General features: G+C 37.9%; 2 protein-coding genes across 2 annotated transcripts; one reads left to right on the forward strand and one right to left on the reverse strand.

The window, feature by feature from the left end:
- Positions 1–276: 276 nt before the first annotated feature.
- On the forward strand, positions 277–4,158 carry LOC132170732 (protein TRANSPORT INHIBITOR RESPONSE 1). The gene is made up of 3 exons (XM_059581817.2): positions 277–897; positions 2,233–2,725; positions 2,842–4,158. The coding sequence occupies exons 1-3, from the start codon at positions 431–433 to the stop codon at positions 3,637–3,639; spliced, it is 1,758 nt and encodes a 585-aa protein (XP_059437800.1). The 5' UTR covers positions 277–430; the 3' UTR covers positions 3,640–4,158.
- Positions 4,159–10,024: 5,866 nt separating this feature from the next.
- On the reverse strand, positions 10,025–13,234 carry LOC132171693 (uncharacterized). The gene is made up of 3 exons (XM_059583075.2): positions 12,921–13,234; positions 11,014–11,123; positions 10,025–10,598 (listed from the first exon to the last, which is right to left on the reverse strand). Exons 1-3 carry the CDS (start codon positions 13,096–13,098, stop codon positions 10,305–10,307), a joined length of 582 nt encoding a protein of 193 aa, XP_059439058.1. The 5' UTR covers positions 13,099–13,234; the 3' UTR covers positions 10,025–10,304.
- Between the last annotated feature and the right edge of the window lie 620 nt (positions 13,235–13,854).

Genomic DNA, 13,854 nt, shown 5'->3' on the forward strand with positions numbered 1-13,854 from the left:
CTTTATTCACTCCCTCCCGAGAATATGAAAGAGAAGAAATCAAATTCATCTTCTCGCCGAGTCCTCCCTCCCCGGGCTCCACGCTCTTACTTATTACGTACACCCGTTTTATGCGGCTCCCATTCGTCGGCCCAACGGATAAGATCTCATCCAGACCGACCACGTGTCTGGATCACCACGGTCCATCATAGTGACCAGCTCTTTAACCCTGGTTAATATTTTGCCTTTCTTAACCTCACCCAGGACAACACAAACGCAAAACACAAACACAAAACACAAACACAAACAAATCCTTATCCTCTTCAACACACTTATAATGTCAATGCTCAACGCTCTCTCTCTCTCTCAGATCTAACAGTCTTCGTTGAGTGTTAATTGTTGTCGTTGTGTTGGTTTGCTGGGCTCTTAAACGACGTCGGAGAGGACGGTGATGCAGAGAATGGCGGGGAGCTCGTTCCCGGAGGAGGTGTTGGAGCATGTGTTCTCGTTCATACAGGATGGGAAGGACAGGAACGTGATCTCGATGGTGTGCAAGTCGTGGTACGAGATCGAACGGTGGAGCAGGAGGAGGGTGTTCGTGGGGAACTGTTACGCGATCAGCCCTCGGATGCTGATCCGACGCTTCCCGGAGGTCAGGAGCGTCGAGCTTAAGGGGAAGCCCCACTTCGCCGACTTCAACCTTGTTCCGGAAGGCTGGGGAGGCTACGTCGGCCCCTGGATCGCCGCCATGGCGGTGGCCTACCCGTGGCTGGAGGAGATTCGGCTCAAGCGCATGGTCGTCACCGACGAGGGCTTGGAGCTAATCTCCAAGTCCTTCAAGAACTTCAAGGTCCTCGTGCTTTCCACGTGCGAGGGGTTCAGCACTGAGGGCTTAGCCGCCATTGCTGCCAATTGCAGGTTCGGTTTTTGTTTGTTTTTGCTCGGTTTGGAAATGGGAAATATGGGTTTCTTTTGTTTGTTTGTTTGGAGTAAGTTTACTTTTGTGGGGTTGTTATGTTGGGAGGGAGGAAGTGTGCGTACAAGTTTGGATCTTTGGAGTAATGCAGTGTTAGTGTTGGTTTTAAGGGAAATGAGAGAACGGGGTTTTTTTTAGCGTAAGTGAATCGTTGAGTTTGGCTCGGTTGAGTTAAGGTTTTTGGATTTGATAGGTCTTAAATGCGGAGAACGATGTTATTTTCCAAGTTAAATTTCTTGGCTTTAGCTATCTTTTATCAGTCTCAGAGGGACTAAGTGCAGCATTGTCGTATTTTTGGGGATTCATGCTGTTTTCCTCCGACCTTTGAGTGGGTAATGGTGATGTATATATGGAAAGATCTGATTTTAGTTGTTAGATGCAGTTTGTCTCTGATTTTTCCATTTCTTTTTTTGCTTCCTAGTTTGAGATGTTGGTCGATTTGTTTGAATCAAAATTTGTTGCTCCCTCATGATTGATTCCCAAAAAGAAACTTGATTTTGTGTGCATTGTGTGGTTTAAGTTATTGGGTTTCCGTTTATAGATGGGAAATCAACGATGGTTGGCTACTGTTACCTTGCTTTGGTTGCTCTATTTTCTGCCTTGGTATCTTGTAGATCTGGGAAGGAATTTCCATTTTTTTGACTGGCTAAGGTGGAAAATCTAGTCAATATCACTTGGGTTGCTTCGGTTGCCTTTTTCTTTTAGCTATTTTGTTTGTTTGTGCTCGTTTGTGATGTGGTGTTGTTTTCAAAGTTTTGGATTGTTGTTTCTTGGACAGTGTGGCTTTCTTTTGAATTCCTCAATGAGGTTCTTTTTTCTTACTTTATGTAATTGTAGTCAGAATTATGAATCTTCTAATATTTGGCTTTCATGCTATTAATTGAATATTCTGTTGTATTCATCAAAAAAAAAAAAAAAAAATTGAAGGTTTTGCTGTGTTAATTTCTGATTTGTGTTATTGCTTTTTCTGGGAAGAACTTGTTTACGTTCTGGGGAAATTTGGTTTAATGAAATTTTCAAATAGATCAGGAATAAATGACTTCCCTTCTTGTAATCTTTCTCATTGATGTTTACCCAATGAAAAAAGTGTTAATTTTTTTTTTTCCATTGTCAGTGATATGTAGGGTGACAAACTTGCTAGTATTAATAGTTGTACCGAGTGTTGGTTTTGTTCCACTGAACTTTTTCATATGGTATTGGTTATAGTTGTACTGACTATGTGAAATGTTTCGAACGTTGTCGTTATTGAGCAAGTTGTTTTTGCTGTTGCACTACAGGAATTTGAGAGAGCTGGACCTGCGGGAGAGTGATGTGGAAGACCAGAGTGGGCACTGGCTCAGCCATTTTCCTGATAACTACACCTCATTGGTGTCCCTTAACATTTCCTGCCTAGGGTCTGAGGTGAGTTTCTCTGCCCTGGAGCGCCTGGTGGGTAGGTGCCCCAACCTGAGGACTCTCCGGCTCAACCGTGCTGTGCCCCTTGACAGGCTTGCGAACCTTCTTCGTCGGGCACCTCAGCTGGTTGAGTTAGGCACGGGTGTCTATGCGTCTGAGTTGCGACCTGATGTCTTCTCAAACCTATCAGGAGCTTTTTCTGGATGCAAGGAACTGAGGGGCCTGTCTGGTTTTTGGGACGTAGTCCCAGGCTATCTTCCAGCTGTTTACCCTATCTGCTCTAGGTTAACATCATTGAACTTGAGTTATGCCACTATCCAAAGCCCTGATCTTATCAAGCTAGTTAGCCAATGTCAAAATTTGCAGCGCTTATGGGTATGTCTGATTTTATTCGATGTTGTTCTTCAATGTTTGCTGTCTGTTTAATTTTGATATTGTTTTTGATTGAGACGAGCCTGTCCCTGTCGTGTTAATTGAGGACGTGACTGCAGGTGTTGGATTACATTGAAGATGCTGGTCTTGATGTCCTTGCAGCATCTTGCAAGGATCTGCAAGAATTGAGGGTATTTCCATCCGATCCTTATGAAGCAGAACCAAATGTATCCTTGTCAGAACAGGGCCTTGTCTCAGTTTCTGCAGGCTGCCCCAAGCTCGAGTCTGTTCTGTACTTCTGCCGTCAAATGTCTAATGCTGCCTTAAGGACCATTGCAAGGAATCGACCTAACATGACAAGGTTTCGTCTTTGTATTATTGAGCCACGAACTCCTGATTACGTTACTCTTCAACCACTTGATGCGGGATTTGGAGCCATTGTTGAGCACTGCAAGGATCTACAGCGGCTCTCCCTTTCTGGTCTTCTCACTGATCGTGTGTTTGAGTATATTGGGACTTTTGCCAAAAAATTAGAGATGCTCTCTGTAGCTTTCGCCGGAGAAAGTGATCTGGGACTCCATCACATACTGTCTGGTTGCGAAAACCTTAGGAAACTGGAGATTAGGGACTGCCCCTTTGGTGACAAGGCTCTTTTGGCCAATGCTGCAAAGCTGGAGACAATGCGATCCCTTTGGATGTCTTCTTGTTCTGTGAGTTACGGAGCATGTAAGCTGCTAGGTCAGAAGTTGCCAAGGCTTAATGTTGAGGTTATTGATGAAAGGGGACATCCAAACTCGAGACCTGAAAGCTGCCCCGTTGAGAAGCTTTATATATATAGGACCGTTGCGGGGCCAAGGTTTGACATGCCTAATTTTGTTTGGACAATGGATGAAGATTCTGAATTGAGGCTGTCCTGACACTTCTGCCCATGTATTATGCCTGGTAAATCAAGCCCCTTGGAATGCGGGAATGGGTATAGCAGGTACATGCTCTATATGGTACACACATTGTTTCGCATTTACTTTTATGTAGCTTAATATAATTGCAGCCCTAATCAGAGTGGGAGCAAGGTTGGGAGGTTATACAGATGCTCAAGGGCTTGATTGCCACTGATTTTATACTTGGCTGAGCTGTGGGAGATACCAATTAGTGATTAATAAAGATATTAGAACTCCTATTGTTGTATGTGTATCAAATAGTGGTTAGTAATTTTATTCGGCAGTCACCATGTATACTATTTGCAGACTTGTGCATGTTTATCCATTGATATTTCCTTGTTTTCATCAGGAAGTAATTATCTTGTGGACTAAGTTGTGTCAGTGTTAGCCTTCTGAAGGAATAAGAGTTTATGTATTGATACACCTTTGTAATTGTACTTGTAATGTTGGATTTGAATCTCATTCTTTCGACCTTTTAAAAGGTTACTTTCTTTTTCTTTTTTGTTCCTCTTTTAACTTATAATTAACTCAATCAGTTGCTAATATGCATTCATAGTTTCTTAATTGAATCATAACAATGTCCATCTAAGAGCAGTAAATTTTGTGGGCCGCCACGTTGTTTATCGCTGTTGGAATTCATCTTCTCACTTGTTGAAAGGTTTTCAATTTTCAGTCTTCTAACTTACTGGAAAGACCTCTCTTTTGAAGTTTCAAAGGAAGGTTTGCTACTTCTGCCACATTTTTTTTTTTTACATGCATTTGGTTTTGTTGGGGTCTCAGCCTTTCTCTAAATGCCCGTGTACCATTTGCTCCTTAAGATATTCTTTCCAGTTTTCCACTCTCAAGTACATTGGGGTTCGCCTTCAAAATGTCTTACGGATTTTGTGTTATTGCATTAAATGGTGCTGAAACATGTGAACCATAGTGGTAACATGTACGCAATTAAATTTGTGAAATTTCATCTGGACTATGAGATGATTTCTTTCTATTTCAAAGAGGATCTTGGGTCGGTTTTCCGTACCATACTAAGTGTGGATGTCTACACGTGGCTGCATCTGGTGGTGTTCAACAGGATCCCATTTGAATTCTAGGTTTGGACAGGTCTAAAAACAGATGGAATTAGTTATCTGGGACTGTTCCAAGGCATGTGAATACACATGATGTTCTGTTATGATTACCATGATTGTCAAAATTTTCGTCAATCACAGTTGACTCCTGGGATTCTTGTTGCTTCGTCATTGTTTTATCCTCTTCAGTTGTACACATGGAAGAAAGAAAATTTAAGTCAAAGTGCTTTGAAAACAAATGGGATAGTAGCTGAAAAGTGAAGGGCTGCTTACCAAATTTGTAGCTAACATTATACATCGTTCCTGTTAGCTTCTGTTTGTTACGTCCAAAAGGAAAAACAAAACTACTTACAAAAACAGAAGGGAAATCAAAAAGAAAACGATGATGATCGAATTTTTGTTAGAGAGATAATGGTTCAAAATTTGTAAAAATAGAAATCAACATAATTTACTGCAAAATCTTGGTAATAGGACAGGCAGGAAAACGTAGTAAGTTGTCTTCTGAGGAACTTAATAACAGAGAGACATACGGAAAATAACATGGTGAAGGAACAAATGAATCTATATGGGACCTATTTGTCTGGGTATATGGAGAATAATTCTAGGTGGCCTACTTATGTCTTACTTGTATCCTACTAAGAATGATGTGGCTATTAAAATCATCATTGGATTTGTAATTGATCATTATTGAATTTTGATCAAAGGGTGATTGATCATTATTGAATTTTGATCAAAGAGTGATTTTAATAATCACATCATTCTTAGTAGGACACAAGTAGGACACTAATAGGCCTTCTAAAATTACTCGTATATGGATTATAGACTGTTCAAAATTTATTTAGACAGTTAGATTTTATACGAGTTCTCTTACAATATTTGTTAATTGCTATGCATCTTTGGTTACATTTTTGTTTAATGTTCTTAAAACAAATACATTAACAAATAATTTAAAACAAAGAATATTCCTCAAAACACAAAAACAGTTTTTACATCATAAATGTTATTAACAAGGTGGTTGTTTTTTTTTTTTTTTCTTGACATGTTCACACAAGGAAAGGCGGAGAGGAATTCAAATTAGTGACTTTCGCTTCATTAGGCGTAGTCTATAGCCGATTGAGCTACCCCTTGGAGACGTTAACAAGGTTGTTGTTAATGTGTTTTAAAAGATGCCTTTCGACTTTGTTTCAAGAGAGTGTTATGATGTGACAAAGGTGAAAATTGTTTTTGTAATTTTTAAGAGCTTTTTATGTTCTGGGATGTTTGTTAACGTTTTTGTTTTGAGAACAGAAAACACAAATTTTTAACAAACCAAAAATACAAAACACCGTCCAAAAGAACTTGTAATGTTTTAGATCTAGATCTTCAGCAATTTATTACCTAAATTGACAAAAAATGTGAGAGAACCTTTATGAGTTCTACTTACCTTAGCGGCGAGTGGACTATTCGCAATTTGTAGGTCTCAAAAAAATTCGTTTATATTTACTGTTCTAATTATTAGCAATATAAACATCAAAACTTACGAAGATCGAAAGGTCTAGAGCCTCTTACATTACATTAAACTGATTAAAGGTAAAGTTTTAAAGAATCTCTAAGACATTACATTATTACACATGCATCTGTGGAATGGACCGAGATGGAAAACATTTAGTCCATGGATCACCAAGAAGAAGCAGTTTTTCTCTGCAGAGCAAGAAATGAAGGAAAAACAGAGCAGCAGCAGCAGCTTTACTGGCAATTGCATGAGAAATGCCCCTTCGGTAAATGTTCTTCTCAGGTATAGTAACTTTCACTTTTTCTCTTCAACTTCATTTCATTGGAGAGAGAGAGAGAAGGCCTCGACTGAAGAGCCACGTGATAGATTCGGTGACATTGGATGGCGTCCACAACTTTTTGCTACATTCACGCTCGCTTTTCTACTCCACACCCAGCAACCAAACCAAAGTACTTCACCTCCCTTCTCTTTCTCTCTCTCTCATCTTTGAATATAAGAGGATTATTTTTTTAAAAAACTTTTTTACATTTATCATTAAATTTGAAATAACCGTAATTGAATTTTGATTTGTCGATTATTGACACGAAGAGAAGTTTATAAAAATAAGTGGTAGTTTCACTTTAAACTCTTGAGTTATCACGCGATTTGAGAAACTGTCCAAATTTTAAAACCTCTCAATTTAGACCCTTGAACTTTCAATTGCAGTTAATTTAGAATTAAGGGTAAATTTAAAATTTTATAAAAAAGTCAGAAGTATAAACATTATTGTCTCACTTTTAACGTTTAAAATTTGACGAAAGAGTTCAAATTAATTGTAATTGAAAGTTTAGGAGTCCAAATTGAGAGGTTGAAGTTTGAAAACTTCTCAGATCGCTTGATAATTTAGAAATTTAAAGTGAAATTACTCTTTAAAAATAAACAATATTCGTACAAAATCTCAAAATCTCAAAAAGAAAAGATGAAGAAAAGAAAAGAGGACAGGTAGACAGACAATAACATAACACAGACACCCGGCACCCCACCAGACAGAGTCAAGAAAAAAACAAGAAAAGAAAAGAAAGGTAAAAGTGGGTGGCGTAATCAAATTCCAGACAGTTTTATTGGTTGATGATGGCCACACGTTTTATATTGATGATCATCATCATCATTTACATTATCTTATTACTATTACTATCATTTCTTATGCTGACTTCATCACTCATTTTTATTCTTTCACCCCCCACACTCATTATGGCATCACAGTTACTGCTTCTTGCTTTGCATTTATAAAGCTTACATTTTTCCCCCCTTTTTTTAATTTCCTGAGCAAAAGTTACAAATGGTTCAGTTTGTTGATGGCCCAGCTCTTCGGTACCATGCCAGTGAAAATGTGAAAAAAATTACAACGTGAATCTCAAATGAGAGTGCATCATGATTGTGGCTTCCTAACTTCTGAGCTACAATGATTATGGTCTGAGAATAGCATAGAAAGTAATGCAGAATGGAATCCCATTCTATGACATGTCACTTACAATCCCATGTTTAATATCTGTTTTTGTGCACTCTGTTATGTGTCTAACCACGATTGTTTAGGGGTGTCAAAAAAAAAAAAAAAAAAAATCTGAAAATTGGGTACCAACTGGTGACCGATTCCGGTTTTGGTTTTTGGCACCCCATTATATATATATATATATATATATATAAAATAATATTTTCATTTTTATTTTAAATTTTTTCAGAGCATTTTTAAACATTAAATTTTTATGGCATTTGTAAACATTGGATTTTAAGGGCATTTTTAAACGGTGAAGTTTAAGGACATTTTTAAACATTGAGTTTTATTTTTTTTTAGGCCCAAAAAACCAAAAACAATAATTTTTTAGGATTTTTTTTTTTTTTGAATAATCATAACAAAGTTCAACTTATTGGGACAAAAATGCTAATTGTGTTTTTTAAAAAATGGGCAAAAAATTGTTAAACTAAGTACAAAAATTAGACTCAATACCTTAAATAAGCCCAAAAATTAGGCCCAATACCTAAAATAAGCCCAAAATGATTTTTTGTTTTAAAAAAAATTTATTTTTAAACCGGTTACCTGGTCTGGATAATCGGGTAACAACCGGAACCGGCCGGTTATTGTATAACCGGGTACCCGGTTCCGGTTCCGGTTTTCCAAAATAAAAAAATTGGGTATTCCAGTTCCAATTCCCGGTTTTGGCCAATAACTGAAAACCAGGACCGGGTTGACACCCCTACGTTTGTTTGTGTTTTTGTTTTCCATTTTTAAGACAAATATGTTAATAAACAATTCAAAACACATCTACAGTGATGGTTCAGTGATCTCAAGGAAATCTTATTGGGCTGCCTTTCAATTTAAAAAGAATAGAAAAAAAAAATCAAAACACAAAAGCAGTTTTCACCCTTGTGTTACATCGTATCATTTTTTCAAAGCAAAAACAAAAAATACTACTCAAAACACATTAACAAACATATTGGTGGATAAAAAAAATTACTATTTGCTCAAGCTTAATTATATTTAATTATGGCAAGTTGTACAAACTTCTTGTTAACAAGGAATAGTGGGCCGTAAAGTATTATAGGCTTTCACTTAGATTAAAGAAATCAAAAATGGGCTTTCACCCCTTCTTTCCATATGGGTAAATGGCTTTGGGGGTGGTAAACATAGAACAATCCACCTCCTTTCTTGATTTTGATGTAAACAATCACTTCAAGCACAGAACAACCATCACAAAAGCAGCAAGGATAAAGCAATTTCAGTCTATTAAATTGATATCCATTCTTGAAACACATGATTTTAACATGGATTTTTAAAAAATACGTGAGAATCACGTGCTCTAAAAATATATATCATGCAAGAACAAACAATGAGTTCTTATAAAACAAAGAGAGACCACCATAAAAAAGGCCAACCTTGAGGGGCGCTACAATTAAGTCAGTAATGAGTTATGAGAGGGGAATAATAAAAAAGTTTTGGGCTATGAAAGACATACCTAGTTTTGAAGATTGTGTGTTCAATAGTTGTGTGTAAACCGAAGGTTCACAGGCTTTTTCAGCTCATAGCTTATTTTATTTCCACAGCAACCACATGTTTGAAAGACTTCCCTCCAACGAAGGAAACTTTGTGGAAACCAATAACTTTGAACGTATACTTAGCGGGGTCATCTTTGAAAAGTATATAAACGAATCAGCTTTTGGCCTTGGTCTTCCTCTCTTCTCATTGGAGTTTATAGTCATATAGAGTCAACATATGCAGCCAACGACCTCATTTATGGTCTGAGAAACTTAATAGAAAATTAGTTTGATGTAAAATAAAATATATTCCAAGAGTCTTCTCAAGAATATGAAAGCACATATATTTTTCCATGTCTGACTTGACTGCCAAGTCTTCAAAAGGAAAGTAATACCCTCTCTTATTTCAGGGGCTTTTCTTTCTTTCCTCTAGCATTCTGCAAGACTCTGCGGGAGGTTGGTGTTTTGAAGCGTTGGTGATGGGAAAGCTTGTTTGCTCGGAATTAGATGGTGGCGGTCCAGACTTCATGGGACTTTTATTGGCGTTGGTGATAGCTTTGGTCCTCATGATGACCTGCGCCCCACGTCCACGGCGGTTTGTAGTTACTCCGCCTCCGGTTGCCTTTTATTACAGTGGTTGACAACATATTCCTCTGCTCTGTAGTAATTTTGTGTTTCTTTCTTGTTTTCCTTTGTAATTTCCCCCCTCCCCACCCCCAAACCCCCCCCCCCCCCCCCCCCCCCCCCCAAAAAAAAGAAAGAATAATAAGGTATTATACTGTCAGATATATAGATGTATGGACGATCAAAATGCAGATTGCCAACTTCACTTCTCTTCTCTATGAAATAAAAAATTCTGTTCATGAATTGTTACATCATTAGTGTTACTGCAGCTAGAATTATCCATCACTAACAAGAAAAAGGAAAGAGGAGACTGGCGGGGATGAAGTGCAAAGAAAAACAAAACAGTAGTCATTTATCATATTTCAAGCAGCCAAAAATGATATACGAAAACTACAACCAAGTCTCCACCCCCTCCAAAGATGTTCAGAAATGCATGAGAAGATCTTTGCGACTTAATTTTTGGCTGAATTTTCAATAGTCTCCAAAAGATGCTCAATTCTGTACTTCATAACAGGCTGGCCTGCATGCGTCTTCTTGAACATCTTCTCTCTCACAGACTTCCTCCGAGCTTCTGATTTTTCTCTCTCTTCCTTCTTTGCCTGATTAAGAGCCTCCATCTCAATCCTTGTGCTCTCTTTCTTTTCACGCTTCTGCTCATACATTTTTTTCAAACTGGGTATACCATGATTCTTGCTGTTCTTGTTGTTCATGCTCATTATGCTTACATCTTCAGTTTCATTCTCATCCTGCAATAACCAACAGAATGGAATGTGACTTAAGCTTCTAAGCTAGAGAATCCGGCTAAATGGATGCTTTCGGGTTTGAGAGGTATATATATCTATATGCGTGTATGTGTTTTGGTAGATAGAGACCTATACACTTCAAAACAACACAACCAAGCAATTTTCCATTTAAATCAGCATTCTGAAGAAGTTGAACAATGAATTGATATTTGGGAACCGTAATTAACCTAACTAGATTAAAATCCACATACTACCTGAAAAAAAAATTGCTAGTTTTATAAGACATGAGTAACGGATTCTATTTCAGAAACAGTGATACAATAATTTATGACAAAAATTGAGGTATTTGAGACCTTCCAATATATGAGAAACCAACAAAACAATCTAAAATTCAGATGAAATAGATATCATAACAAACCTCAAGGGGGCTTATAGCTAAGGAAATATCACGTTGTTGACTTTGTTGCTTCAGCAACTTCTTGTACTTCTTCACATTCTTTGCATTTTTATAGAACTCCTTTTGCTTCTCTGAAAGAAATATAACAGGAACCTGTCAGTTAAATGGGTACAATATGCCAGACAAAATTTAAAATTTCCTGACATCTCTCCCATTCTCTTTCATAACAGAATATTTATACAACATTCTATACTTGAAAAGAATAAGAAGAAAAACAGCTTAATTTATATCTAAGTTAAGTAGCCCCTCCCCAAATTTATTTATTTTGATACATAATACAAATTCATTCAAAGCGGAGAGGAAGGCGAACCCTAGCACACACGAAGTATACACAAATAACCCCTACAGTGTAAGAAAAGAAGAGCAAAACTCCAAAAACTCATAAAAATTAGAAACAGGCAAACTATTCCATGCTACTATCCATGTAACACTCCTACTCCAAGTAGCATGATATTGTCCGCTTTGGGCCAAGCCTGCACAGTTTTATTATTGGGTTTACCCCAAAAGGCCTCATACCATTTAGAGAAAATATATTCCATATAAACACATCATCTTTTCTATGCCCAGGCAATGTGGGACGTCATAATCACCTCCTCTTAGGACCCAACGTCCTCGCTGGCGACTCTCATATGAGCTTGTGCACGCTCCCCCCATCACTATAATTCTGATACCATATGTAACACCCCTGTTCCAAGTGGTATGATATTGTTCGCTTTGGGCTAAGCCCGCACGATTTTATTATTGGGTTTACCTCCAAAATGCCTCATACCATTTAGAGAAAGTATATTCTATATAAATACATCATTTTTTCCATGCCCAGGCAATGTGGGACGTCACAATTACCCCCTCTTAGGATCCAGCGTCCTCGCTGGTAACTCTCATGTGGGCTTGTGCCCCCCATCTCAGGCTAGGCTATGACTCTGATACTATATGTAACACTCCTGCTCCAAGTGGTATGATATTGTCCGCTTGGGGCCGAGTCCGCTAGGTTTTATTATTGTGTTTACTCCTAAAAGGCTTCATACCATTTAGAGAAAGTATATTCCATATAAACACATCATCTTTTTCATACTCAGGCAATGTGGGACGTCACAATCCAAGTATAAGGGATTGGAACATCATCTTCTTCATCTCTAACATCACAATCTCACGATCTTCAAAGCTCTTTGCGTTCCACTCTTTCCAAAGACCTCACATTAATAACAAAAGAGCCAACCTCCATATTTTTAAAACAGTAGTGTCCCAATTGTCCCCTCCAACAACTCGCTCACCAATACTGAATACTGAAACGATGATATCACGCCAATAACATTTAGGTTGCTTTAAACCAAAATTGCTCCTTTAAAAAAGTCATCTATTCAAAATAGCATATGATCCCAGAATCGGGCATACAATGTGGAGCTTAAAACCCCTATAATCTACACGAGGACCAGACTAGAACAATATCATATCAGAGTTTCCAATTTCAAAAATAGTTATACGATATTAAATTATTACACATTTTGTTTTCAAATTACTGGCATCCTATGAAATTCTGTATATTTCTGGGTCTTAGTATCTTCCACAATCAAACCTGTAAAAACCCATTTGACAAAAAGGACATGAAGCTCAAAATGAAAAGCAAATTTTCTTCTCACTTATTTTCTTCCAAAAGTTCTCATCAAACAAGCGGAAATTTAGCTCGATAAACAGTGGTTTCAAGCCCCACTACCTACCTCATACCAATCAAAAAAAAAAAAAAAAATCAAAATACAATAAATTGTAAATCAAATAAATAACCCAATGATCAGAAAGCACAAATTGTCCACCCAACCAAAAAATTAAAAATAAAAATGAATGCTTTAGCAAAATAAAGAAAATATACTTACTTATCAGAGCTGGGTTGTAGAAATCGCTCTTTGATTTGGCATTGACGAAGGCCTCGAGAGAAAGGCCACGCCCACCCAACCTCTTCATGTTCTTCATCTTACTCTTCTTCATTTTGATCGATTCTGAACCATTGAGTTTCTCTCCGTTTTCCTTACCTTTGAGTTTCCGATTCTTCATTGTGGCAAAGGAATTTTGTGAAAAGCGCAGAGATTGAAGGATTAGGGGCAAAGCAGAGAAGGGAATTGGAGAGAAAGGGGAGCGAATTGGAAACCCTAATTCGAAATTTTCCGGGATGGGAGTGATTCAGTACTTACCAGATAATTGTAGAAGACTGTCTCGTGTGCTAATAAAAACTAAACACGTGGCTGTGGATCTGCACCTATTCCAGCGGATTGGTAACACGTCAACAAAAAACCAAAAAGGTGAGTAATGTGAAAACACTGGATCTCTACCTTCTTTCCACTCATCGACCAATAAATAAATAAAAAAAAACCCATCGTTCTACTCTCAATCACGTTTACCGAACGAGCCATCGCCCACGCGCCTCGGCCCACGCCAATGCCTCCCTCCGCCTCCGTCTCCCATACCGGCGACGTCAGTGGTGAAGCAGGAACAATATTTGTCATTCACCTTTTTTTTTGTTTTTGTTGACGTGTTATGTTTCTATTGGACGGCATAAAAGAGAGGTTTTGTGCAATATCCCCACACAAGTTATTCTCATTAAGAGATCCTCTTACGGAACAATATTTGCCGTCTATTGGCACTGGATAAACGACACAAATTTCACACCCGTTTTGTAATCTAAGAACATTTACAGCAACTACTTTGGCCAGTCAAAGTCAAACTGCTAAGGAGCCTAAAAGCTTTTTTATAACTAGTTCGATCCGTAAGTAGTTTACTAGTCCGAATTAGAGTTGTGCGAACATGTCAAAA

Source organism: Corylus avellana, chromosome 1, assembly GCF_965113065.1.
Source record: "Corylus avellana chromosome 1, dhCorAvel1.hap1.2, whole genome shotgun sequence".
In the NCBI taxonomy this organism is placed as follows: Eukaryota; Viridiplantae; Streptophyta; class Magnoliopsida; order Fagales; family Betulaceae; genus Corylus; species Corylus avellana.